Source organism: Giraffa tippelskirchi, chromosome 8 (genome assembly GCF_054371585.1).
Source record: "Giraffa tippelskirchi isolate mGirTip1 chromosome 8, T2T-mGirTip1v1.2.pri, whole genome shotgun sequence".
NCBI classification, from domain to species: domain Eukaryota; kingdom Metazoa; phylum Chordata; class Mammalia; order Artiodactyla; family Giraffidae; genus Giraffa; species Giraffa tippelskirchi.
In genome coordinates, this window is record NC_137282.1 from 113,879,604 (window position 1) to 113,903,595 (window position 23,992).

Sequence of the window (23,992 nt, forward strand, 5' to 3'; positions counted from 1 at the left end):
CATGCTTGAAAAATCAAGTCAAAAGCTCAGGCTCAAGTCAAAATGGATCATAGACCTAGATATAAAAGCTACAACTATAAAACTTCTAGAAGAAAATATAGAAGAGAATCTTCATGACCTTGGTTTAGGCAAAGAGTTCATAGATACAGCACCAAAAGAAAAGAATTGATACACTGGACTTCATTAACCGTATACATTTCTGTGCTTCAAAAGATGCCATGAAGGAAAGGAAAAGACTTGCCACAGATTAGGAGAAAATATTTGTAAATCATAAATCTGAGAAGAGACTTGTGTTACGACTGTATAAAGAGCTCTTACAACTTCAAAATAAAAAGACAACCAGCTTAAGGCTTCCTTGGCGGTCCAGTGATTGGGACTCCAACCTTCCACTGCAGGGGACACAGGTTCAATCCCTGGTCAGGGAACTAAGATTCCACATGCCATGCAGCATGGTCAAAAAAATTAAATACATATATAAATAAGTAAATAGTTGTTTTTTTAAAAAAAAAGACAGCCAGTTTAACAACAGACAAAAGATTGAGTAGAAACTTCATCCATGAAGACATACAATGCTTATTAAGCACATGAAAAGTTGTTCAACATCATGAGTCATTAGGGCAACATGAAATAAAATCATAATAAGATGCCAACACAGCGCCCCAAATGCCTATAATCAATAAGGCACACAAGACCAAAAGTCGGTGAGGATGTGGAGCAATGAGCTCCTCATTCTGTTAGGTGTGAGGGGTTTTTGGCCACATCACATGGCATGTGGGATCTTAGTTTCCCAACCAGGGATCAAACCCACACCCCTGCATTGGAAGCATGCGGTTTCAACCGCCAGATGGCTGGGGACATATGAAGGAATCCACTTTGGAAAACAGTTTTGGCAGTTTCTTCCAAAGTAAAATTTACCACCCAACTAATCTCAGGTATATACTCACAAGAAGTGAACACTTGTGTCCACACAGAGACTTGGATGCAGTTGTTCATCATAGCATTAATTCATAATAGCCCCAAAATGGAAGCAATCTCTATGTCTATCATCTGGTGAATAGATAAAGAAAATGTTCAACAGGCATTCAATAGAATATTATTCGACAGTGCAATGCTGATCATTGCTGCAAAATGAATGACTCTCAAAAAACAGGCTATGCGAAAGAAGCCAAATGCAAAAGGCTACACATTGTATGATTCCATTTACATGAAATGTGCAGAAAAGGCAAATTTAGAGAAAGCAAGTCAGTGGTTTCCTAGGCTTTGGGGCGGTGAAAATGGAGATTGACTGCAGATGAGGTTGGGGGAATTTTTGAGGTGATGGAAAAGTTCTAAAACGAGAATGTGGTGATGATTGCCCAACTCTATAATTTGAATTTGAATCATTGAATTGTACACTTATAATGGGTGAATTTTATGGTGCATAAATTTTACTTCAGTAAATCTGTTGAATAATTTGAAGGGGGACAGTGTGGGGACGGAGAAGGCAATGGCACCCCACTCCAGTACTCTTGCCTGGAAAATCCCATGGACAGAGAAGCCTGGTAGGCTGCAGTCCATGGGGTCGCGAAGAGTTGGACGTGACTGAGCGACTTCACTTTCACTTTTCACTTTCATGCATTGGAGAAGGAAATGGCAACCCACTCCGGTATTCTTGCCTGGAGAATCCCGGGGACAGGGGAGCCTCGTGGGCTACCGTCTATGGGGTCGCACAGAGTCGGGCACGACTGAAGCAACTTAGCAGTGTGGGGACAGATGCCCCCTCTCTTGGCAGGAGATGTCATGAAAGGGCAGAAAATCACTTCTGATTGAGCATCTGCTCTTTATCAGACCTGACCTCGTTTTGTCCCTCCAGTAACTTTGAGGAGGAGGTTTTCTTTTTCCCTTTGTGTTGATGAGAAAATGGAGACCCAGTAAAGTTACTTGCAGTAACAGTGTTGGAGGCTTTGAGAGTTAAACCCCAGCCTTTTAGGACTCAGCACTCACATACCACTTATCACCTCTCTAAGAAAGTACTTTGGCCACGTGATGTGAAGAGCTGACTCATTGGAAAGGATCTTGATGCTGGGGAAGATTGAGGGCAAGAGGAGAAGGGGACGACAGAGGATGAGATGGTTGGATGGCATCACCGACTCAATGGACATGAGTTTGAGCAAACTCATGGAGATGGTGAGGGACAGGGAAGCCTGGCGTGCTGCAGTCCATGGGGTCACAAAGAGTTGGACACGACTGAGCAACTGAACAACAACAACAAGAAGGTACAAATTCAAGAGGCCAAAATAGTCAAGCACATGTTTCATAGAAATAGACTGTTCCCTCTCCTAAGGATGCCTTTAAAAAGGATGGGGATGAGGGGCAGGGCCAGTCTCTCAGGCACAAAGAAACCACTTCTGCCTCCCAGATCTCAGAGGAAAATTCAGATCTTCCTCTCTTTGTCCTTTTCCAAATCTCTAGAGCCTGAAATTCCTCTGTCCAGGCCCTGTACTCTGGGATCATCTTAGCCAGCTGGCAAGCTCCACCTGGTACCTTCCCAGAAAGTGTTGTCTCTCAGCCCATATGCATTCTCCTGCTTCTTCCCCAGCCCACCCAACTTCTCTCCAGAGTCATGCCTTCCTCTCACACCCGGGGTTCCCTGAACCCCTGGACACTTGATTTGGAAGAGGAAGTATAAAATCCTGGAGGAGTAAGAGACAGCGGCAGCTGCCTGCATCTGCTCTGTTTGGAGAAGTCCGGAGATCGTGAATTGACCTAGATTAACCATAGGGGAGAGACTGCTTATGTTATACGAGCCACGTGGAAGTTACCGCCCCAGCTGTTAATGCAGCATGAGAAGCCGAGCAGATATTCGGGGGGTTTGGTTGGCCAGATTCCCTGAACTTGGCTTCAAGGAAACTGCCCTCCTGGAAGGAGATGAAACCTTATGCCTTTTATCACAAGGCCTGTGAAGTCTTTTAGAGACTGCATAGATCTTTATGTAACATTTGCGCTCTGTTACTGACATTGCTGTGAGCTGACTTAAGCCAATTTGATGTGTCTCTGTTTTAGCATTATTTTGGTAGAAATTGGGCAGTTTCCAATAGATGGAGATAGAAGAGGGCTATAGATGGCTCTGAAACTAACTATCAGCTAGGAAGTAACTTGCTGCTCCAGTCCTATTACAAAGTTTCTGTGATTAACATAATATGCTGTCAGCACAAGGATGGACTAACCCCTGGAACAGAATAGAGAACCCAACAACAGATCCATGTGTATTTGGACACTTTGATACTAACAAGAGCAGCTTTGTAGATCATTGAGGAGAGGTAGGGTTCCTCAGTAAATGGATGTCCGTGTTGGTAAAAACCAAAAAGGGTAACTAACTCCTGCCTCACAGTACACATATAATCATTTCCAAGTACATTAAAGACTTAAATGTAAGAGGCAATTATAAAAGGTTTTAGAAAATAAAAATAGGAAAATTCCTCATCATCTCAAGGTATTGAGGGACTTCTAAAGACACAACAAGTTCCAAGCATAAAAAGATTGATTTATCAGACTACATGAAGTTCAAGAACTTCTGTTCATCAAAAGACACAATGAAAGCAAGACTCAGCCAAATCCTGCCCCCCACACAAGCATTTGTTATCTAGCAGTTCCCTAAACAGCTCCTCAAGTTGTTCTGTAAACTCGGTGAAATACCAGCTGTCTTGTCTGACACCACTTTGCATGCAAGTTTTCTCAAGACAGATGCAGTGATATCGTAGTGGCAGGATCAGCTAATCCTAACCATGGTGTGACAGTAAAATCTTCAGGACGAGGCCGAACGCAGAGGATTCAGAATCCAAGAGCCAGGGCACCATGCGGAAGAGTGTTTAATGCAGGGCTCACCACGTTCTGTTCATGCAAGGGACACCCCTCCTTTTACCAGTGAAGAAAATTATTTCTGACCACTGTTATGCTAGTGGGTAGAGGCTGTGGTGTTGGTCAGAGGGGGATATACCTGAAGCCCCAAAGTCGCCTTTTCTGAAGTGAGAATTTGTGATTAGAGTCTATTACTTGCCAAAGTGTTCACTGAAGGCCCTTCAGATATTAACTCACCATTATTAGAGTATAGGTTACATTAACACACACACATGCATTCCTATGAGTTTGTGAGTGTATGTGCTCATGCCGTAGTACTTGAGTTTTTATTTTATTCAAGTATAATTGATTTACAGTGTTGTGTTAATATCTGCTGTACAGCAAGATGACTCAGTTATGCACATATGTATTCTTTTTCATAGTTTTCCATTATGGTTTATTGCAGGGTATTAAATATAGTTCCCTGTGCTATCCAGTAGGACTTTGTTGTTTAACCATCCTATATATAGTAGTTTGTATCTGCTAATCCCAAACTCCCAATCCATCCCTCCCCCACTGCCTCTACTGTGCTGGAGGCAGTGTGGGGACTTCCCTGGTGGCTCAGATGGTAAAGAATCTGCCTCCAATGCAGGAGACCCAGGTTCCATCGCTGGGTTGGGAAGATCCTCTGAAGAAGGAAATGGCTACCCACTCCAGTATTCTTGCCTGGAGAATCCTATGGATAGAGGAGCCTGGCGGGCTACAGTCCATGGGGTCACAAAAAGCCGAAAATGACTGAGCAACTAACAACAGCAACATAGGCAGTGTAACAACAGTGTTTATCAGACTCCAGTCCCTTGAGACCTCACCTGAAGATTCTTACCATATTCAACCACCTGTATTACTATTAATATTTTTCTTTAATTAATTCACTTTTTTAACTTTTAAAAGAATATATATTTTAGAGGAAATTTTATATGACAATCATAAAACCGACTTCACTTACCCCAAAAGTAAAAATTAAATCAGCGATGCAATAGCAACGAGGAATATTTTTAAATCTATCCAGCTGCTGTTACCTACTACCGGAGGAAGGTCTGCAAAGCCTGGTCATGCTTGTGGGAAGCAAGTTGGGGAAATACTTTCTTCTAGGAATTTTATAGTTTCAGTCTTATGTTTAAGTCTTTAGTCCATTTTGAGTTGATTTTTGTGCATGGTATAAGATAAGGGCACAGTTTCATTTTTTTTGCATATGGGTAGCAGTTTTCCCAGTATCATTTGTCCCTGTATGTATCAAAGGTCCCTTGGCACCTTTGCTGAGGATCAGTTAACCACTTGCGTGGCTTTATTTCAGGACTCTTGGCAATGATCTCATGGATATGACACCAAACGCGCAGGCAGCAGAAACAAAGATAAAGAAGTGGGAATGCATCGAACTAAAATACTTGTGTACAACAAAGTATACGAAACTATAGAGTAAAAAGGCAGGCTACCAGATGGGAGCAAATATTTGCAAATCACATATCTGATAAAGGGGTTAATCCCCCAAGTATGTAAAGAACTCATACATCTCAATAAACAAAAAGAGCTGATAGCCCAATTTTTAAATAGGCTAACGGCTTGAATTTCTCCGGAGAAGATACACAAGTGACCGACAGGTATATGAAAAGTTGCTCAGTGTCACTAATCATCAGGGAAATGCAAATCAAAACCACAATATAATATCACCTCACATCTCTCAGGATGGCTGGCATCAAAAATGAGAACAGCAAGAAGACAGCATGCTGGTGAGGACACAGAGGACCTGGAGCCCCTGCACGCCGTGCTGGAGTGCAGAGTGCGGCCGCTATGGAAAACAGTGTGGAGGGTCCTCAAGAAATTAAAAATAGCGCTATCGTGTAGTCAGGCAACCCTATTTCTGGGTATTTGTCAAAGGAATTGAAATTGGGATCTGAAAGCGATATCAACACACCCATGTTCATTGCAGCACTGTTGACAATAGCCAAGATGTAGAAACAACCTACATGTGGCCTGCACATCCAATGGAATACTATTCAGCCTATAGAAAGAAGAAATTCAGCAACACACAGCAACAGGGATACACCTTAAGGACGCTATCCTAAGTGAAATAAGCCAGTCACAGAAAGACCAAATACTGTATGGTTCTACGTTCTTGAGACATCTAAAACAGTCAGATTTGTAGAATCCAAGAGTGAAATGGTTGGGACTTCCCTGGCCGTCCAGTGGCTAAGACTCCTGTGCTCCCAATGCAGGGAGCACAGTTTCCATCCCTGGTCGGGGAGCTAAGATCCTGAATGCTGCAGGGCGTGACCTAAAAAGAGAAGAGGTGAAACAGTGGTTTCCAGGGGCTGGTGGGGAGGGAAAAATGAGGAGTTAGTAACCAATAGGCATAAGGTTTCAGTCAAGCAAGATGAATCAGCTCTAGAAATCTGCTGTACAGCAGCCAACAGTACTGTGCTGTGCGCTTAAAATTTTGTTGAAGACATAAACTCTCTCTCTCTAGCTGAGGCATTGTTACTGAACTGAATCACCTTGCTGACTCTAAAGTCACCCCTGGAAGCAGCACACTGTTGTTCTTGGTACAGTCCAGAGGCCCAGAGGGTTAACCACATGTTTATCAAGCAGCTAGTACATGATAAACACTTGCTCACTTGTTCTGTAGCACAGCCCGCCAGGTAGGGTGTTACTTATTTCCATTTTACAGATGAGCAGACTGAAGCTCAGAGGTGCTAGAATGTGGCCAGACCAGAGCCAGGACCTGTCTGACATTACACAGACAAGCAGGACTTGCTCTCCTCACCTCTCCTTGTGCCCCTACGTCAAGTAGCCACATGTGTCCATTCCACGGGGAGCAGAACCAGAGTTTTCCTGGAACTGTGGTTCTCTGTCATTACTGACCAAACACGAGATGATTCTGGGGTATTTCAGAAGCAGAACTATTGCTGTGCCCTGGGTCATGTTTTTGGAAGAATCAAAGCATTCAGAGCCACCCTTTATGAGTAACTTGGCTTTATTTTATGCTTCGGGGGTTTGGTTTGGCTTTTACCTCCTTAGGAACCGCTCAGAAACAGACAAGAACCTGGTCTTGTCTTCTGCGGGCCTCGCTGTCCCTTCTTCACTGGCCCTTTGGGGTCTCTGCCCATGTTAGCAGACAGGCCCCCTCTAGGCAGAGACTGTGGCCACCTCCAGGCTCATCCTCATTTATCCAGCAGATACTTTGGACCAGATATCAGGGCCCTCTCGGCACTGTCGAGGCATCTGGGGAAGGTACAGGGGGAAACCCTCTGTAGATTCGAGGTAGAGGAGCTGGAGTCAGCTCCTTTGGCCCCCATGTCCTAGTTAACCTCCCCAGAACCTCCATTTCCCCATCTCTAAAGTGGGCCAGCCCTTTCAGGATGATATGACATGATGCAGACAGATGTATTTTAGGAGCCGTCAAGTGCTGAGCCCACAGAAAGGGAGTGTTGTGTTTGCAGTCTGGGGGGAGCCGCAAGATTTCTGCCCATGAGGCAGCCAAGACACACCACAGTCCAGCATATGATCAGCTCCTTCATTATGTGGTTCCAACTGCAAGAACTGCAGGATTTCAGAGGGAAGTGTGACCCACAGGGAGCCCCAGAACAGCAGGAGAATAAATACTGTTCCAAACCAGAAAGAGAAGGGGGTCAGAAATGGGAGGGGGGTGGTATCCATTTTCTCTCTCTTGAGCTCTCTGCCTCTGGCCTTGATAAGACTGGTCCTGGAAAGTTGCTGCAGGGCAGAAGATACTGCAAGGCTAATAAAAAATATCAGTGAGTCACAAATACCAGGCCCTTCAAGTCAGCACCCTTTATCCTTCTATCCTTATCCATTGTAGAAAGTTGACAGTGACCAGGGAAGGCACACACTACTAAAACATGTCCACCCACTTCTCCACTTTAGGTTTGGGCCAGGTCATACATCAGGAGAAGGGAGGTGACTTACAGTCAGAGCCTGATTCAGAGGTCATGGTGGATCAGCAACCCACATGAATCTCAAGGGGTGAATAAACAAAATGCGTCACATACATCCAATGGAATATCATTTAGCCTTGAAAAGGAAAGACCTTCTGACACACACTGCATACAGTGTGGATGAACCTTGAGGACGTGATGCTAAGTGAACCAGCCAGTCATAAGAAGACAAGTACTGTATGATTGCCCTTATATGAATGCTGCTGCTGCTGCTGCTAAGTCACTTCAGTCATGGCCAACTCTGTGTGACCCCATAGACGGCAGCCCACCAGCCTCCCCTGTCCCTGGGATTCTCCAGGCAAGAACACTGGAGTGGGTTGCCATTTCCTTCTCCAATGCATGAAAGTGAAAAGTGAAAGTGAAGTCGCTCAATTGTGCCTGACTCGTAGCAACCCCATGGACTGCAGCCCACCAGGCTCCTCTGTCCATGGGATTTTCCAGGCAAGAGTACTGGAGTGAGGTACCTGCAATAGTCAAATTCATACACACAGAAAGTGAAATGGTGGTTGCCAGGTCAGGAGGGGAGTGGAGAGCTGTCATTTGATGGGTGCAGGGTTGCAGTCTCCCAGGATGAGAAGAGATCTGTGGATGGGTGGTGGTGATGGTCCCATCACAGTGTGACTGTACTCAATGCCGCTGAATGGTACACGTAAAAATGATAGAGATGGTAATGATGTTATGTATATTTTACCACAACTAAAACTTCTTTAAAACCAGAAAAAATAAATCATGTAGGGGCAAAATACCGCCTGAAAATGCTATAGAAGGTGCCACATTGGAGACCCCCCAGCCATCTCTCCATAGTCCATCACTGTCCAGTGGCAGGGTGAGAAAATCACTTTGGGTGGGGATGGCTTTTAGAGCCTTGTTTCACAGAAATACAAGACAAATCTTTTTCACTCCAGACTCCACACTCAGCATGGTAAGAAGGCATATGAGAAACACCAGGGAATGAGGCCTTCTGCGGAGAGAGCAGGGCCCCGCCTCACTCCATAGCACACCCGTGCTGTTTAAATTCCAGTATCTGCACTGGCCCTCTCACTGCACAGAAGTTTATAATAAGTGTGTACATGAAACAACTCGACTGCACTCAAATCTGCATCCTCAGAACCTGTGCCAGAGGGGGCTTAAGTGAATATTTGCTAAATTAGGTTGTTTATTCATTTTGGAGCCGTGTCTTTGTTTCAGATCCTTTCATGATGGGATGTACTCTGTAATTCTGTCCTGTTTGACACAGAAATCAGTACAGTGCTGGGCATAAAGTAAATGTCTGCTGAATCATTGAATAGCTGTTGGTAGATAAATCAGCATAAGAAATGCCTGGGAAAAAAAAAAGAAATGCCTGGGTCCACTTTGTGTCTCCCTGCCACCCCCCTCCTCCTTATCTAGCTGGTTGGGACATTTGAGGCTCCTTAAAATGATGAGCCAAGCGGGCAGATGAACATGGACATGAGCAGTGGGACGTCTTGGGTATTTCAACCTCTCTGACCTCTACCTAAAATCATAAAATAGTCACTTCATTTGAACACTTCAGATCCATGAGTTAGGACATGCGGGCATGTCACGTTGGAGATGACCTAAATGGCAGCAGTTGGTAGGCAGCTAGTTGAGTAAAGCCTGAGACTTCTATCCAGCAGACACTGAGTATCCCGTAGAGGTGGTGATGCAGGAGAATGACAGGGCACGAAGCTCACAATTCTTAGAAGCATTTTTATTGAAGCAGAGTTGATTCACAATGTTGTGTTAGTCTCTGGTGTACAGCGAAGTGGTTTAGCTTTATGCATATATATACATTCTTTTCCATATCCTGTTCCATTATGGTTTATTGCAAGATATTGAATATAGTTCCCTGTGCTATCCAGTAGGATCTTGTTCACAATTTATTGTTTTGTCTAATTATGTGCGTATTATTTGTCGAAGCATGCCTGTAATATATGTGTGTGTGTATATTATGTGTGTGAGTGTTCCCTAAACCAACCAGTGGCAGCATCACCAGGAAACTTGCTAGAATTGCACCTTCTCAGGCCCCGCTCCAGACTTACTGACTCTGAAACTCTGGAGGGTGGGCGATCCCGATGGAGTCTTGACTTTCTGCATCCTGACCCCTCTTCCCTTCCTTTGAGCTCACCTGAGTGTTTCTTCCCCAGGCCCTGATCCAGCTGCCCCCATATATCTCCCAGTGTGATGAGGTGCTACAGTTCTTTGAGACAAGGCCGGAGGACCTGAATCCCCCCAAAGAGTGAGTTGGTTTGTGGCTCTCCCTCGAGCGCATCCTCACCGCCCTCCTTCCTGCTGGACCAGGAAAGCTAAGTAAAAACGGAACTAGATTCTGTCAGTGGGGCCCCTGCCAGGCCTTCTCAGTGATCACAGGCGGCGTAGGTGAGTTTTATGGGTGAAGGAAGCCACCGCATGCACCTCTGAATGCCCTACCACCCTGAGTCCCCCATGGCTTGTGAACGGGAGACGGTGCCCCCGAGGTGGGGACCGTGTGCCGTGTCTGCGAAGGTGAACCTGTGCACGACCATCAGGGGTGTGAGGGAGGGAGACCCCTTCGAGGCCCCATCGCTAGTGAGTGACGGGACCAGGGTGTGATCTCGCGTCTCCTGCAGCGGACAGCCTGCGCTCCCAGATGTCGGGCAGCGCATCCCCCACACCGTCCAGTGCACATCACACAGAATTCCAACACCACCTGCCCCCGGCCTTCTCACGCCACCAGTGGATGGCACCAGCAGGAAACACTGACGTACACGTGGTGCTTTTTTAGAAAAGCCCTTTTTGGGGAAGAGGCCTCCTGTGTGTTTGCAGAAAGAAGGGATCTGTCTTATGGAGAAGTCACAGTAGAGGGAGTGGAGGACACAGACCATAGGTGCTGGGCTGTCCTGGGTCGTAGGAGCAAGAGCTGGCAGGCTTGGGGGTCCCCTGGGACCCTGGCAGGACGAGCTGAGAAGTGCCAGCCAGGCACAGTTCTGAATGTTCCTCTTAGCTCTGAGCATAACCCAGAGCAGCAGTGGTGACCCAGGCTTACGTGGGTTCAGTATTAGGTGGGGCTCGAAAGACTCGCATTGCCTTCTGGAAGTGAATCTGGTGAAGACACAAAGCTTAGTTTTTCAATAGCCCTGTAAGGTGAAAGCAGCAGAGTTCTAACAAGTAGAATCAAGCCATTTATACCTACTCACAGAGCGACATGCAGAGTCAAGTTTGGAGGCCACTGAAAGTGAACTGCTCACTCAGGACTAATGGCTTAACTATCCACAGGTGATAAACTTAACTTTCTGTAATAAATATCGTTTCCTGTGACAAGCACAGCATAAGTGAAGATAGCTTCTCAGAGACAGCCTACAGAAGTATGGGGGGGGGTGGCATTTCATAAGGGACCCCAGTAAATCTTTTGAATCAGAACATCACAAGGGAATGCCTTGCCAACTTGTGGATTTTTTTGGAAAGATGCAGGATAAGTATAAGCCTGCCCTTGGGCCTGCAGCCCATCCTGGCTGATATTTCCGTTCTTGGTGTCTTCATCATTTGTGCCTGGTCAACATTCCCCAGCTGTTACGGACATAACAAGACATGGTGATACATTCTCAAGGGATCTTTGTCTGCAGTGTTCCCAGGCAGTCAGAGTTAAACCGTCAGTTCAGGCTTGTAGACCCTGGCTTCGAGTCTCATTTCTAGGGGAGGTGAATCAAAGGATATGGAGCACAGCGTGTTCTGTTTCTACTTCACCGTCTCACAGAACTGCCAGGTAGGAGTTGTCATGCCATTTTACAGGTGAGGAAGTTGAGGTTCACAGTAATGAAAGAGACTTGCCCAAGGTCACACAGCTCAGGAGAGGTAAGGTGACTCTTCCCCAGGTCTACCTGAATCTGCATGTAAGCTCTGTGTACACCTTCCACAAAAGGGACAACCAGACTTAAGAGAAAGAGTCTGGGTTTGCAATCATGTGCATCCAGGTTCAAATCTTGCCCCTACCACACATGGGCTGTGTAGCCTTGGGTCTTGATTTCCATCCCTGTGAAATGGGAATAGCAACGCACTCTATGGTTACAGTGACGATGGAGTGGCTACCACAAGTAGAAATTCCAGGGACCTGCCAGGAGCTCAAAAAGTGGTGGCCCATGGTATTTTCTCCTCTCTGGGTACCCAGCCATAGCTGTCTATATCCCAGAGGTGTTCAGGATGCCCCTCGATAGGCCCTCACTGGGAGGATTGCGTGGCCACTTTCAAGCCGAGTGGCTCTGGGCAGGCGGCTCCTCGTGCCTGCGCCCATCTCCTGTCTCACAGGGTGGAAGTGATAGCACTTCCCTTGCAGCTTTGCTCAAGAGTCCAATGACAAGATGCAGAGAGAAGCACTTGGCCAACACTCCACAAACCGGACTCAGTACCCACAGGAGGAAAGGCGAAACAGCAGCCCCTGAGGGGCAGAGCTGACCTGGGTGTGGCTTCCCTGGGCCACTGGATTCTGTGACATCCAGATGCTCTTCTACCTCATCTCAGCATCCCAGAGATCTTAACTTTGAGGAGGATCACAGAGCATTTAGAGAACCCAATAAAAGCTTTCTTCCTTCTCTCAAAAAAAAAAAAAATGCCCCAGTTTCTGGAGGTCCTCAGTTGGGTCGGATCCCAGAACCGTCACCCAGGCGCCCCTTGTGAGCGTTAATGCTCACATGTCCTCAGCTTCCTGCCTGGTGAGGATGGCGCGTGCATCCCCAGCCTCTGAGCAGGCCTCACCCCAGCTTATCTGCAGAGATGGGCGAGTGCCAGGCCTGGGGCAGCCTACTGTGCTGGAGAAGAGTCCGGCCACTTCTGTGCAGGAAGGAAGGACGCTGGGGCACGTGGGGTGGGAGCCAGCCCTCTAGAGGGCCCGGGGTGTCAGGGAGGCTGGGTGGGGGCTTGGTTATACTCACTGGTGCCACGGCATGACCTTCCCCACTGATTGGCTGGCTCGGGCTGGCAGAAGGAACACAGGACTGGGAGTTCTAGACCCAGTGCTGCTCCCAGTTGGGAGTGCCAGCATTGTTCATCCATTCAGGAAATAGGTATCACGGGCCTGCCGACTACCAGGCCCAAGGGCTGGGCACGGGGGACGTGGAGATGACATGGCAGATGCAGTCTGTGCCCACAGGGAGCTTCCAGTCTGCTGGCCAGGCAGCCAGCTGTTCCCCCCCGGGCAGAGCGACCCCCTCCCCTGCCCTCCCGCCTCGCTTACTTCATCTGTGAAACGAGACCGTGTCACCTGCCCCACCCACATTATGGGGTTACTGGGAGACTGAACAGAAATAACAATGGGAAAATTAGGACATGGTCAGCAGCTGGTTTTCTGGAGTTTGGAGGCTGAAATCCTAATTCCCGCTGGGTATTATGTTAGAAAATTCCAAAGATAGATTTTCTCCAGTTTCCTGGAGTTAGAGTTTTGTTCTTATACTTTTCAGGTGAATCCATTTCCTCACTTCTTAGGTGGGAATAATAGTACTGTCATTATTGACAAAGGAATTGGTTCCAGGACCCCCCACAGACACCAAAATCCACGGATGCTCAAGTGCCTTATATAAAATGGTGCAGTGTTTGCATATAACCTACACACATCCTCTCATATACATTAAATCATCTCCAGATTACTTTAATACCTGATGCAATATAAATGCTCTGTAAATAGTTCCCAGGCACACAGCAAATATAAGTTTTGCTGTTTGGAACTTTCTGGATTTTTTTTCCCAAACATTTTCAATCCAAGGTTGGTTGAATCCATGGATGTGGGACCCACAGTCATTGTGAGGTTTGGCTGTATGTGTGAAGGGCTTAGCACAGTGCCTGGCACATAGTAGGTACAGAGTTTTCACATCTCCTTGGCTGCCAGGGCCAAGACGCTTGGGTTCTGCAGTCTTTTATGAGATGCTAAGAAAGAAGCTAGTTGGTCTGTTTGGTTGTTGTATGTCCCTGGAAGGAGTGGGTACCGTGTGAAGATGCTTGTTCTCCTATGGGAGGACCAGAGTCTTTCCTCGAAGGTCTTCCAGATGGCTCTCCCATCCCCCACATCTCTGGGCAAAACCCAGCAGAGACAGGGTCAGCCCATTCAACTGTGTTAATTTCCTAAATGTTTCCCACAGTGCCACCCACACTGAAAGCCCGGAAAACAATCCCAGTTCTTGCCTTTGGGAGCCTTACAGGCTGGTGGGCATTTTTTGAGCTAGAAAAGAGGCACGCTGGTGGCATTAAAGTTCAAGAGTAAGAAGCTCTTGACTCCTGGTTGGAAGGGGAGAATCTCTCTGCTCGGTTTTTCTGTTGTTTTACTATTGTATATAGTAAGGAATATTTTGTTATTGCTTATATGGTAAGGAATTAGCTTTGCTGTATTTGTTGTAAATATTTGTCCCTTTTATCGTGCATTTATATTTTGTTTCTGGATTTTATGACGTGCCCAAGTTTTATATTTTTGTGAAGTCGAATCTGGTGCCCAATTTTTTTAGTTGTGACTTCCTTCACTTGCTTTTGGTCTAAGAAGGGTAGTTAACATTCAGACACAAGATAGTTCCCTTAATTTTTTGTGGTTGATTTATGGTTTGTGGTTTCTTTTAATATTTACTCATTAAATCGATTAGAATTCATTTCAACTTACAGTATGTGCTGAGAATCTGAAGTTTTTTCTACAGTTATAACCTTTTGACTGCTAGAAGAAATCTTACTGCTCCATTTATTTAAAAACAAAAAATAAACAAAAAAGACCACGACCTGTAGTGTTTAATGATCATTTCCCTTTCTTCCTTCAGGAATAATACAAGAGAAAAATAGCACCTGCCCTCGGGAGATTTCTATACTGATGGGAAAGGCTATGTGAACATGTGAATGTACATGGACATACTCAAACACGCACACAAATAAGAACGTCCACTAAAAATACAAAACACAGCCTAGAGAGTACCCCCCAAAAGCACAAAGTAACAGCTAAGATAAGCTAACCAGCATCCTTCTGAGTATACCTATCTGGTTCCAAGAGGTTTCCTGGAAGGAAAGGGAAGTTTCCTATCTCTCCGTTCATTCCCTGCTGTGTGACCTTGGACAAGTGACTTGACTTCTCTGAGTTTCTCTTTCCTCATCAGTAAAGTGGGCATAGCTAACCTTGCTCACATCTTGGTTAAGCAATATCCTGCTCATAAAGGGTAATAATGGTGTCAGGCACATGACAGATACGTACCTAGTGATCCCTTCCTGTCCTTAAGCCAGACTTTGAAGAGGAAGGGAGAGAGGAAAGAAGGAAGGAAGGAAGTTAGTTGCTGAGAGCCCAAAGGTGGCTCTGAGGCCACAGCAGACAGCCTCACCTAGCTGCTGTTGTTTAGAGAGTAATGAATTGTGAGGACAACCGCTCAGTGGCGTTAGTCCCTTGATCAAGTCTCTGATGCTCAGCCCTGAGTAAGGGCCTGCAATGTAGATTGGGAGATTTGCCCAGCAGTTTCTAAGGAAAGACATCATGGGTTCCAAATGGTGCTTTTAGAGGAAGGCTTTTTGCTGCTACACCTGGGAAAACTTGGGATCACCCTAAGCAAGTCACAAGAGGAAATAGGGTACTCATTTGAGCCCACACAAGCTGCTGCTTGACTCTGAGAGCCCCCTGCCCCTCACTCCCTGCTCCAGCTGGGCCAGTGAGACGGTAGCGGTGGGACATGGCAGGGCGGGAGCTGGGATTTCAGGTGTCACCACGGCCCAGATCACAGCCTGGAGGGCCATGAGGGCAGAGGGCACTCTGCTTAGAAGCAGACTCAAGAGGCCTTTGCTGGCATGTCCTGAACCCGGCCCTTTAAGCACAGCTCCACCCACAGGACGGTCGGGGTTTGGTCAGAGAGTGAGCTCCAGCCAGGCCTGCCGGGTTCCAGTCCTGGGAGAAGGGCCTCGCCTCTGCAGGCCTCTGTGTCTCCACCTGCGGAGTGGAGTGATGGGAGGGTTCTGTGGGTCAGGCCAGGTGCAGCGCTCTGACCAGGACCCTGTCCACGGTGGACAGCAGAGACTGTGAGCAGGGAGATTCCCCTGTCGCCCTTACCTTCCCCAACACAGGGCTGTGACACTGAGCCTCGCCGGACAACTCCTGGCCAGAGGCCATCACTGCAGAGCGGCCCAGCCCTGCTGCTGCTTCCAGACATCCAGGAGGGCAGCCGCAGGCTCCAGAGCTTAGCTCCCTGCTCCCCAACTTTTGAGATTACACCAAAAGCATTATTAAAAACCCAGACTTTAAAATCAGACACTGAATAGACATTTCTTCAGAAATGGCCAGTGAGCATATGAAAAGATGCTCAGCATCCTTAGCCATCAGAAAATGCAAGTCCCAACCAAAGTGAGATGCCATTTCATACCCAGTAGCATGGCTGGACTCAAAAAGACAAGACAGTAACAAGTGGTGTTGAGGACATGGAGGAACTGAAACCTCCTTATGTTGCTGGTGAGAATGTAAAATGGTGTAGCCACTGTGAAGACGGCCTGACAATGCCTCAAAAATTAAACCCAGAGTTACTGTTGCATCCGTGATGCCGTCTCTATGTATATAACAAGAGAAATAAAAGTATGTACATGAAAATTTGTGTATAAAGTTCACAAAAGCATTATTCATAATAGCCAAAAAGTGGAAACCACCCAAATGTCCATGAACAGATAGAGTGTGATTCATCCCCACAATGGGATATTATTCAGCCATAAAATGAAATGAAACACTGATGTGACCTACAACATGGATGACCCTTGGAAACATTATGTTACATGAAAGAAACCAGTCACAGGCCACCTGTTGTATGATTCCATTCACAGTAGTGAAAGTCCAGAATAGACAAATCCTTAGAAACAGCAAGCATGTTAATAGTTGTCAAGGGCTGGAAGGAATGGAAATGGAGAGGAGCTGCTAAGGGGTATGGGGTGTCTTTTTGGATGAAAATTTCCTGGAATTTGATGGTGGCAGTTGTTGCACAACTTTGTGAATATACTAAAAAGACAGTGAGTTCTATACTTTAAAAGACTGAAATTTGTGACAAGTGAACTGTATCTCAGTCTTTAAAAATTTAGGTAGACTTGGATTCAGATCCCGACTATGCTGCTTACGAGCTGTGTGACCTTGTTCAAGTTACTTACCCTCTCTGTGTCTCATTGTCCTCATCCGTAAAATGGGCGTTTAGAGAGTACTTATTTCTAAATGTTATTATGAGTATTAAGTGAGTGAACTCAAAATACCTAGCAAGATCCTGGCACAAGGTAACAGCATGTATCAGGAATTCAGTAGTAAGTATTAGCTAATATTGCTGTTGCCACAATATCTGTCTCAACCCAACCATCTCATCTTACTTTCTGTAACACTGGAAAGCTCTTTACTAATGGGATAATTTACTTAAAAGTATGTTGTAAACCCTCATTCATAACATTGTGCTCATAATGCAGTTGTGTGTGTAAACTCTGACGTGGTTGACAAGTGGATTCCAGCCCGTAAGAGTGTCCTGGGTGTCACATGAGGCAGATGTGCAATGTATTCCACTCACCACCAAGAGTTTCCTGTTCCAGTTGTTCAGCTCAGGGCACTGCTCAGGGTAGGCGAGGCTTCCCCCCGCCTGATGAGGGGGCCTCAGGCCCCGTGCAGCCTGGGGGCCTAGCTCCTGTTTTCATGTTGCATACCCACCCCTGCCCACTAACTCCCTGGAGCCCCCTCCTCTACAGAGTGGAGATGCTGTCCCCAGGGCGCTAGAGCAAAGGGAGAAAATGAAAGGAAATTCCTTCTTTTAAGGAGATCTAGGTCCCTGGGGCTGACTTGGCTCTTACGTTCATTCACTAGAGATGTTGTGGGAGGGAAAATCTCCTTTTCCTAATGGAATAACTCATAGCAAAACACAAGAGATACTGACTCACGACTCTTCCCCACCCCCGTTCTTTCCTATACAGGGAACATGTTGGGAAAAAGAAATCTGGTAAGAATATTTTCCATTTCTCCTATTGATTCAGTGTTTAGTACACCCCTACTGAGCGATGTCCCAGGCCCTGGGCACTGCAGGGGGGGATACAACAATGGGGTGGATGGATGGATGGATGGATGGTTGGATGGATGGATGGATGCTGAGGAGCATTTGGGGCTGAGGGGACAGCGCGCAAGCTCAGAAATGCAAGTGTGCAGTAGATTTGGGCCTGATCCATTTGCCAGCCTCAGCGCCAGGCCTGTCTGTGTGCTTCCTTTGATCAGCCACTGATCTGGGCAGTGATGACTGCTCTTGCAGGCAGCTCCCATACTCACTTCCACATAGTCAGTTCTCTGCCTTCCTAATGCACTTTCATTCCCTGGACAGCATGACTCTTTCATCAAGAGCAATTGTGGAAAAAGAGAAGGTGAGATTTTTGAGTATGTGCAGAGGAAAGATTGAGTTCTCACAGACCTGGGGTTGATAAGCTTAGATTCACAATCGCCCAACTTTGTCCTCCTGCAGCCCAAGAACATCCTGCACGTCTGCAAAGGCCCAAGCCCGTGCCACATCTGGAGCCAACGTGGTCTTCAGAGCTTTCCAGAGTTCTAAATTCTTTTATTTATCCGGAACTCCAGGAAGTTTGAGAGGGTTGATAAGGAAGAGGGGAGAGGAGGCCAAGCAGAGATCCTCAAAATGAAAAAGGATACTTTCTTTTTCATGGGCCTCAGTTTCCTCATCTGTAAAATGGGGATAAGGATAGTATTCTACCTTGTAGGATTATTATAGGATTTATTAATATAATAATATGTAACAACTGAAGTGACTTAGCAGCAGCAGCAGCAACACTTAGAACAGTGTGTGGCATGCTGTAAGGATATATGTGCTCTTTTTATGCTACTATTCATTCCAAGCACAAAGGTGTTCTCATACCGCATCAGTAATAATGCCAAATTCAACATCTTTTATCCCTTTACTTCCCCCTTGGTACCAGGCCTGTGGTCAGCTTTACAGGCCCCAAGGCTATTCTTGCAGGGAAGAGTAGAAAGGAACTGCATCTCTTTGCCTCAAGGTATGGGGTCATGCATGAACTCCAGCCTTTTCCCAATCAGTCTGTTTATAGCTCTGATTTCTAGCTTAATAGGTACTGGCCGGAGCGGTGACATCCTGCTAAAGCTACAAATAGCCCTTGAACCCTGAGGATAATGATAGGTTTCTTAGAAAAGAGCAGAGAGGAGAAGAGAAACAGACAGTCTTAGTCTGGTCATAGAGTTTCTGGCTTTGAGTGTGCGGAGACTTCTTGGAGTGGACGGGTGGGAGGGTCAGAACAGGCTTAATGAGGGGACTGGTCTGGAAAAGAAAGAAGGAACTCTATAATTTGTGGTGACCACTATTACATCATTCACCTGCAGTGATGGGGGATAGATCTATTTATAGTTCAACTGGGTGGAAAATAGCATCTTTCTTCATTCAGACTAAGAACCCTTGCTGGGATTAGCCTTATTTTTTTTTATCTGACCTTTGAACACTTCCTTTAAGTTAGAACAAGCCTCCCTGATTAAATTCAAAAAGGATTTAATGTTGACAGCCCAAGCCCTGCAGTTTCCATGCCAGAATTGTGAGTAGAAGAAGGCTTACCTCTCTCCAGAATGTGCCTGTTGTGGCTGGCTGGCTGGTTCCTGCAGACTTTGGCTAATGTGGTTTCAAATTCTGCTCATCCTGCAGGAAGAAAAATCCTCCCACCACAATTTAACAGAGCATGTGATTATTTAAGGATCATCTCTCTCATCTCTTTACTTATCAAAGTAGTCTCTTGTTTGGGGGCTCTTTCAGCAAGACAGTATAGTGAATTTCTAGAAATAAAGTCCTACTTCACCATTACTCATCAGTTAAAAAATTCAAAAGCTACCATCATGAAGAAAAAAAATAGCCAAACAGAAAGCTTTTGTGGTAGGTGAAAGGTTTTACCTTTTGAGAATATTTTATAGTATAATACTTCCTTAATGATAAAATTGCCCTTCCACTGTCAAAGCTCCTCCTTTCTCCTGACCTTTCCCTTCTCTCTTGTTCCCTGCTGGACCACAAGAGTGACATTTCTTATCTAGAAATACTTTGATTTCACGATTGTAACTCCTAGAACTTAGTTCTATCTGCATCAGCTTCTAAGTACTGTGATTACTATGCATTATAAAGCCTGGTTGCAATATCACAGTCCTCTAGTAGGTGTCTCCACCTAACACTTAAATGGCCTGTGGCCTAGTTTGAGACTCCTTGTAGAACAAATGAATACTGTTTTTGATGAGTTGAGTCCTTTGGGTAAAATGCAGGTAACCTGCCCTGGAAGGACTGATGCTGAAAAAGCCGCTCCGATCCTGAGCCACTTAGTGGCAGGAAACTACCGTCTAAAGCTACTGTTAGAGAAGAATGGGAAGGAGATGTGAGTAAGGCTCAGACCTGGCCCCCGAGCAAGTCTTGGAGGTGGTGCCATCCCGAGCCCTGAGCCCGCACCTGACCTGCTCATGCCTGCGCAGAGTCCTCCACCCTGCCCCTGCCCTCCTCATTTCCTGGCTTCATGTCTTGTTCACCGTGAGTCCCATCATTCCCCAGTCCCATCACTGCTCATGGTTATCCTAGATTGGTTGGCAGCTTAGTGAGGAGAGTTGGCGCAGAAATGAATAGATCAGTCCATTGACCAGAGTCCTGACAGTTGTATGTGGTACAACTGGACCACCATCAGTTGTTAAAACCAGGTGGCAACTGCTAAACTTTCTGGACAGAATAACCTGACTTACCTGGACCCTGACTTAACCAGAGCCTCTGTCCCTACTTGTAGACAAGGAGTGGTCTTTGGTTGCTTGTAAGGTGGACAGGCACCTGTCGATGACTCAGCACGGTGTGTTCTCAGGAAGAGGCCCGAGCTGTGTAGAGCGGGAAGAGTTTCTAGATGTCTCCATTCATCCTTTGTTCATTCACACAAATGTTCATTGAGCCTCTGTGCTGAATGAATAAGACCGACATGGTTATTCGTTCATTGTCTATTAAGTACCTACTGTGTGCCTGACAGTGTTCTAGGTCCCCAGGGAATGCAAAGGCCAGCATCATGTGGGAAATAACCTCACAGTTTGGTAGCAAAGACAGATGTGTAAACAAAATAAAACAGTGTAAATGCTGTGTGAGAAGGCATTTGAGTGTCTCCCTGAGGTCAGAAGTCATTTAAAGCTGTTTTAAAATATTCATTTTTTTGTTCAAATATTTATTAAGCCTTTGCGGATGCCATTCATGTTCTGGGGTCAAGGGTTGGCAAACGTTTTTTCTCTAAATGGCCAAATAGTAAATATTTTAGGCATTGCAAGCTGCATACAGACTCTGTCACTAATAGTAATTTTTTGGTTTCCTCTTCTTCTTATTCTCCCTCTTATTCTTTACAAAGTTTTAAAAACATAAAAGTATATTCTTTGCTCCCCTTGCACAAAAATGGACCATGGGCCTGTGAGCCTTTAGGAAGTGTGAGTACAGTAGTAAACAAGAAACTGAGTGCCCGCCCTCATGGGAGCTTATGTTCTAGAGTAGAAAAACAGACAAGGAGACAAGTAAATATATAGAATCCATGATGGTTTAAAAAAAGCATGATGGCACGAAATGGAGTGAAGTAGTGCAGGGTGGTCAGGGGACATCTCTGATAAGATGCCACTTGAGCAGGAGCCTGAAGGAAGGGAGGGAGGAAGCCCTGCAGTTATCTAGAGGAAACTTATCCCTGGCAAGGGAACAGCAAATGCACACTGCCCTGAGGTGGACATTGCTTTGTGTTATCAAACAGTAGCAAGGAGGCCTGAGCAGAGTAACTAAAAATAATTGTGCCTTTAAATTTTTAATTTTGTTTCTCAGTTCACATTCCATAGATAGTCCAGAAGTAATATTGTGTTTGACGATAGGAGTAACCCAGACTCCTGTCTTGCTGCTCTGCCACACGTGGCCAGCATTTTCTGAGATCATTCTCATAGCCCAAGGTGGCTGCTGCAGCACCAGCCATCACTTGCACATTTTAGCCAGCAGCTGAACTGAACTGAACTGAACAAGTAAAGAGTGAAATAGAGTAAGCCCCTCCTGTAATGATTCTTACCAAGCAGTTACATAGAACACTTCTACTTATATCCTACTGGCTAACAGTTAGTCACATGACCACTCCAAGTGTGAAGGAGTCTCATTCCAAGTAGCCAAGCTAAAACTCAGGCAAGTCTATTTACTGCAGAAGAAAGAATAGGGGAGAAGTAGCCATCTGTGCCACCTTGGAGAGAGTGGAGGAGAAGTAACTATCAGCACAGACCAGGGAGGGCTCGTAGGCCAGTGGGACTTTTCCTGAGTGAAGTGAAGGCCACTGCCGGGCCTTGAATTTCGAACTGTGATCCACTGTTTTTTTAAGTGTGATTCTTTTAGCTGCTGTGTCCAGAACAGACTGTAGGGGTCAAGGCAGGCTGCAGGAGGCCAGTTAGGAGGCTAAGAATAGGTGGTTCCTCTTTGAATGCTGAGGAGAATAGGAGACATCCCAGGCAGAGCAAACAGCTATGCAAAGGTGCCTGCATGCTTTCCAGTTTTACAAGTGAACCAGGAATGAGGTGGCCAAAAAGTATAAGGAGAGAGAAGAGAACAGTGCAGATCATGGAGAACCTGAGGGCGCAAGGGTGCCTCAGCAGGTGCTGGGCAGAGGGTGGCATGATCAGAGTAGCAGTCCTGAGTGAGCACTCTGGCTGCAGTGTGGAGGACACACTGGAGGGGCAGAATGGAGACCAATCACAGGGTGCCCGTCTCTGCACCCCGGGCCCCAAGAAGCCTTTCTCAGACCCTGATGCAGAGGATGTGGCTTCACGAGGATGTGGGTGAAGCAAGGTGATAGAGTGCTAGCAAGAAGGTCCTCCCACGTCAGGCCTGTGGCTCTGGGAGGGTGAGTCCTGATGGCCACCTCTAAGAGCAGCAGAGAACCACCCACCCCACACACACACAGGTGCGCAGACACCTCCTGCCCTTCTGGCCTGCCCGGAAGACCTGGGCTGTCTCGAGCAGCAGTCTCCGCTTGCAGCCTGACTGACGTGGGCACTTCTCTTCTGCCTCTCTAGTTCTTTGTCAGTTGAGACCCAGGGAAGCGTAGTTACATGAACCCAGCCCCAAAGGGGTTAAAACAGAAGAGTAGCTGCATTCCTGGGCTACAATCCCTAGGGCAGGCTGTATTCTGGGGTAAAAACTGTAGACCCATGGTTTCTGTCTGTTGCATTCACTAGGGAATATGTCTCCTGCTCACAATGACCTGAGCCGAGAGCCTCCAGCAAGCCAGCATCTGCTTTACTCATTCACAGGAGAGTACCTCTTAGGAGCACGGTGCAGGGGGGTTAAGGAGACAGTCAAGAGGTCACTGTCTAGAAGGTCAGCAGGGAGGGAGCAGACACCAGCCTGCTCTGGGGCCACTGAAAGTAGTTACCACTCAAGTGGCCGGGCTGGTTTGGGCCGTCTATCTTGCTTGAGGCTGGGAGGAAGTCAGCTCTGCAGACTGACCTAGGTGAGAGGTAACAGAGGAGGAGAGGGCTGGCAGTAGTGAAGACCACCCTGAAGCTGCAAAGAAATGAGATTTGGGGGCAGTCGGGGGGGACCCACGTGGGAGGAGAGTAAGACCTCAGCTACCCTTCCTTCCTACCACCGTTTCTTTCCTCGCCTGCTGCCACCACATGGACGTGGTTCAGATCTGGCCTTGTCACCAGCTAGCTGTGGGATCTGAGGCAAGTCACCTGATATCTGAGCCTCTGTTTTCTTGTCCATAAAAGGAGAGTGATAATACTGACCTTCCAGGGCGGTTGTGTCAAGGTGGTTTATGAACAGTGTAGCCTGTGGTAGGCATTCGCATGAGGCCACTTCCCTCCCAATCTTCTGAACCTTCATTCCGCATCTTCCATCTCTCTTTTCCCCCTCTCTTTCTCTGTTCTCACGCTTTCTCCACCCAGGGTACATGTAGCAAGGTTACCCTCAGCCTGGGAGGGTGAATGGCCAGAGCGTGGTCACAGAGCCAAAATGCAGTGATCCTTCACCCGGCTACCATGCCCTGCTCTCATTTTCCGCCTCAGACACGCAGAAAGCATGGTTTTAACAAAGGGCTCTTGTGTTGCTTCTGGATGCCAGAGGCTGGGGTGCAGTGGCCTGCGGGTAAATACTTCACAACCAGCCTTCTGATGGAAAGCCCCGCTTTGTAGCATTTGCCAATTTCCA

At 46.5% G+C, this 23,992-nt stretch overlaps 1 protein-coding gene across 3 annotated transcripts in view; it reads left to right on the forward strand.

Annotated features, from left to right (window-relative positions):
- Window positions 1-23,992, forward strand: part of SH3PXD2B (SH3 and PX domains 2B) — a 117,295-nt gene that overhangs the window by 57,239 nt on the left and 36,064 nt on the right. For all 3 annotated transcript variants that reach the window (XM_081520705.1, XM_081520706.1, XM_081520707.1), the window contains exons 5-6: window positions 9,977-10,068; window positions 17,733-17,758. In XM_081520705.1, coding sequence (XP_081376831.1) covers window positions 9,977-10,068; window positions 17,733-17,758 — 118 coding nt within the window. The remainder of the gene's footprint in view (window positions 1-9,976; window positions 10,069-17,732; window positions 17,759-23,992) is intronic.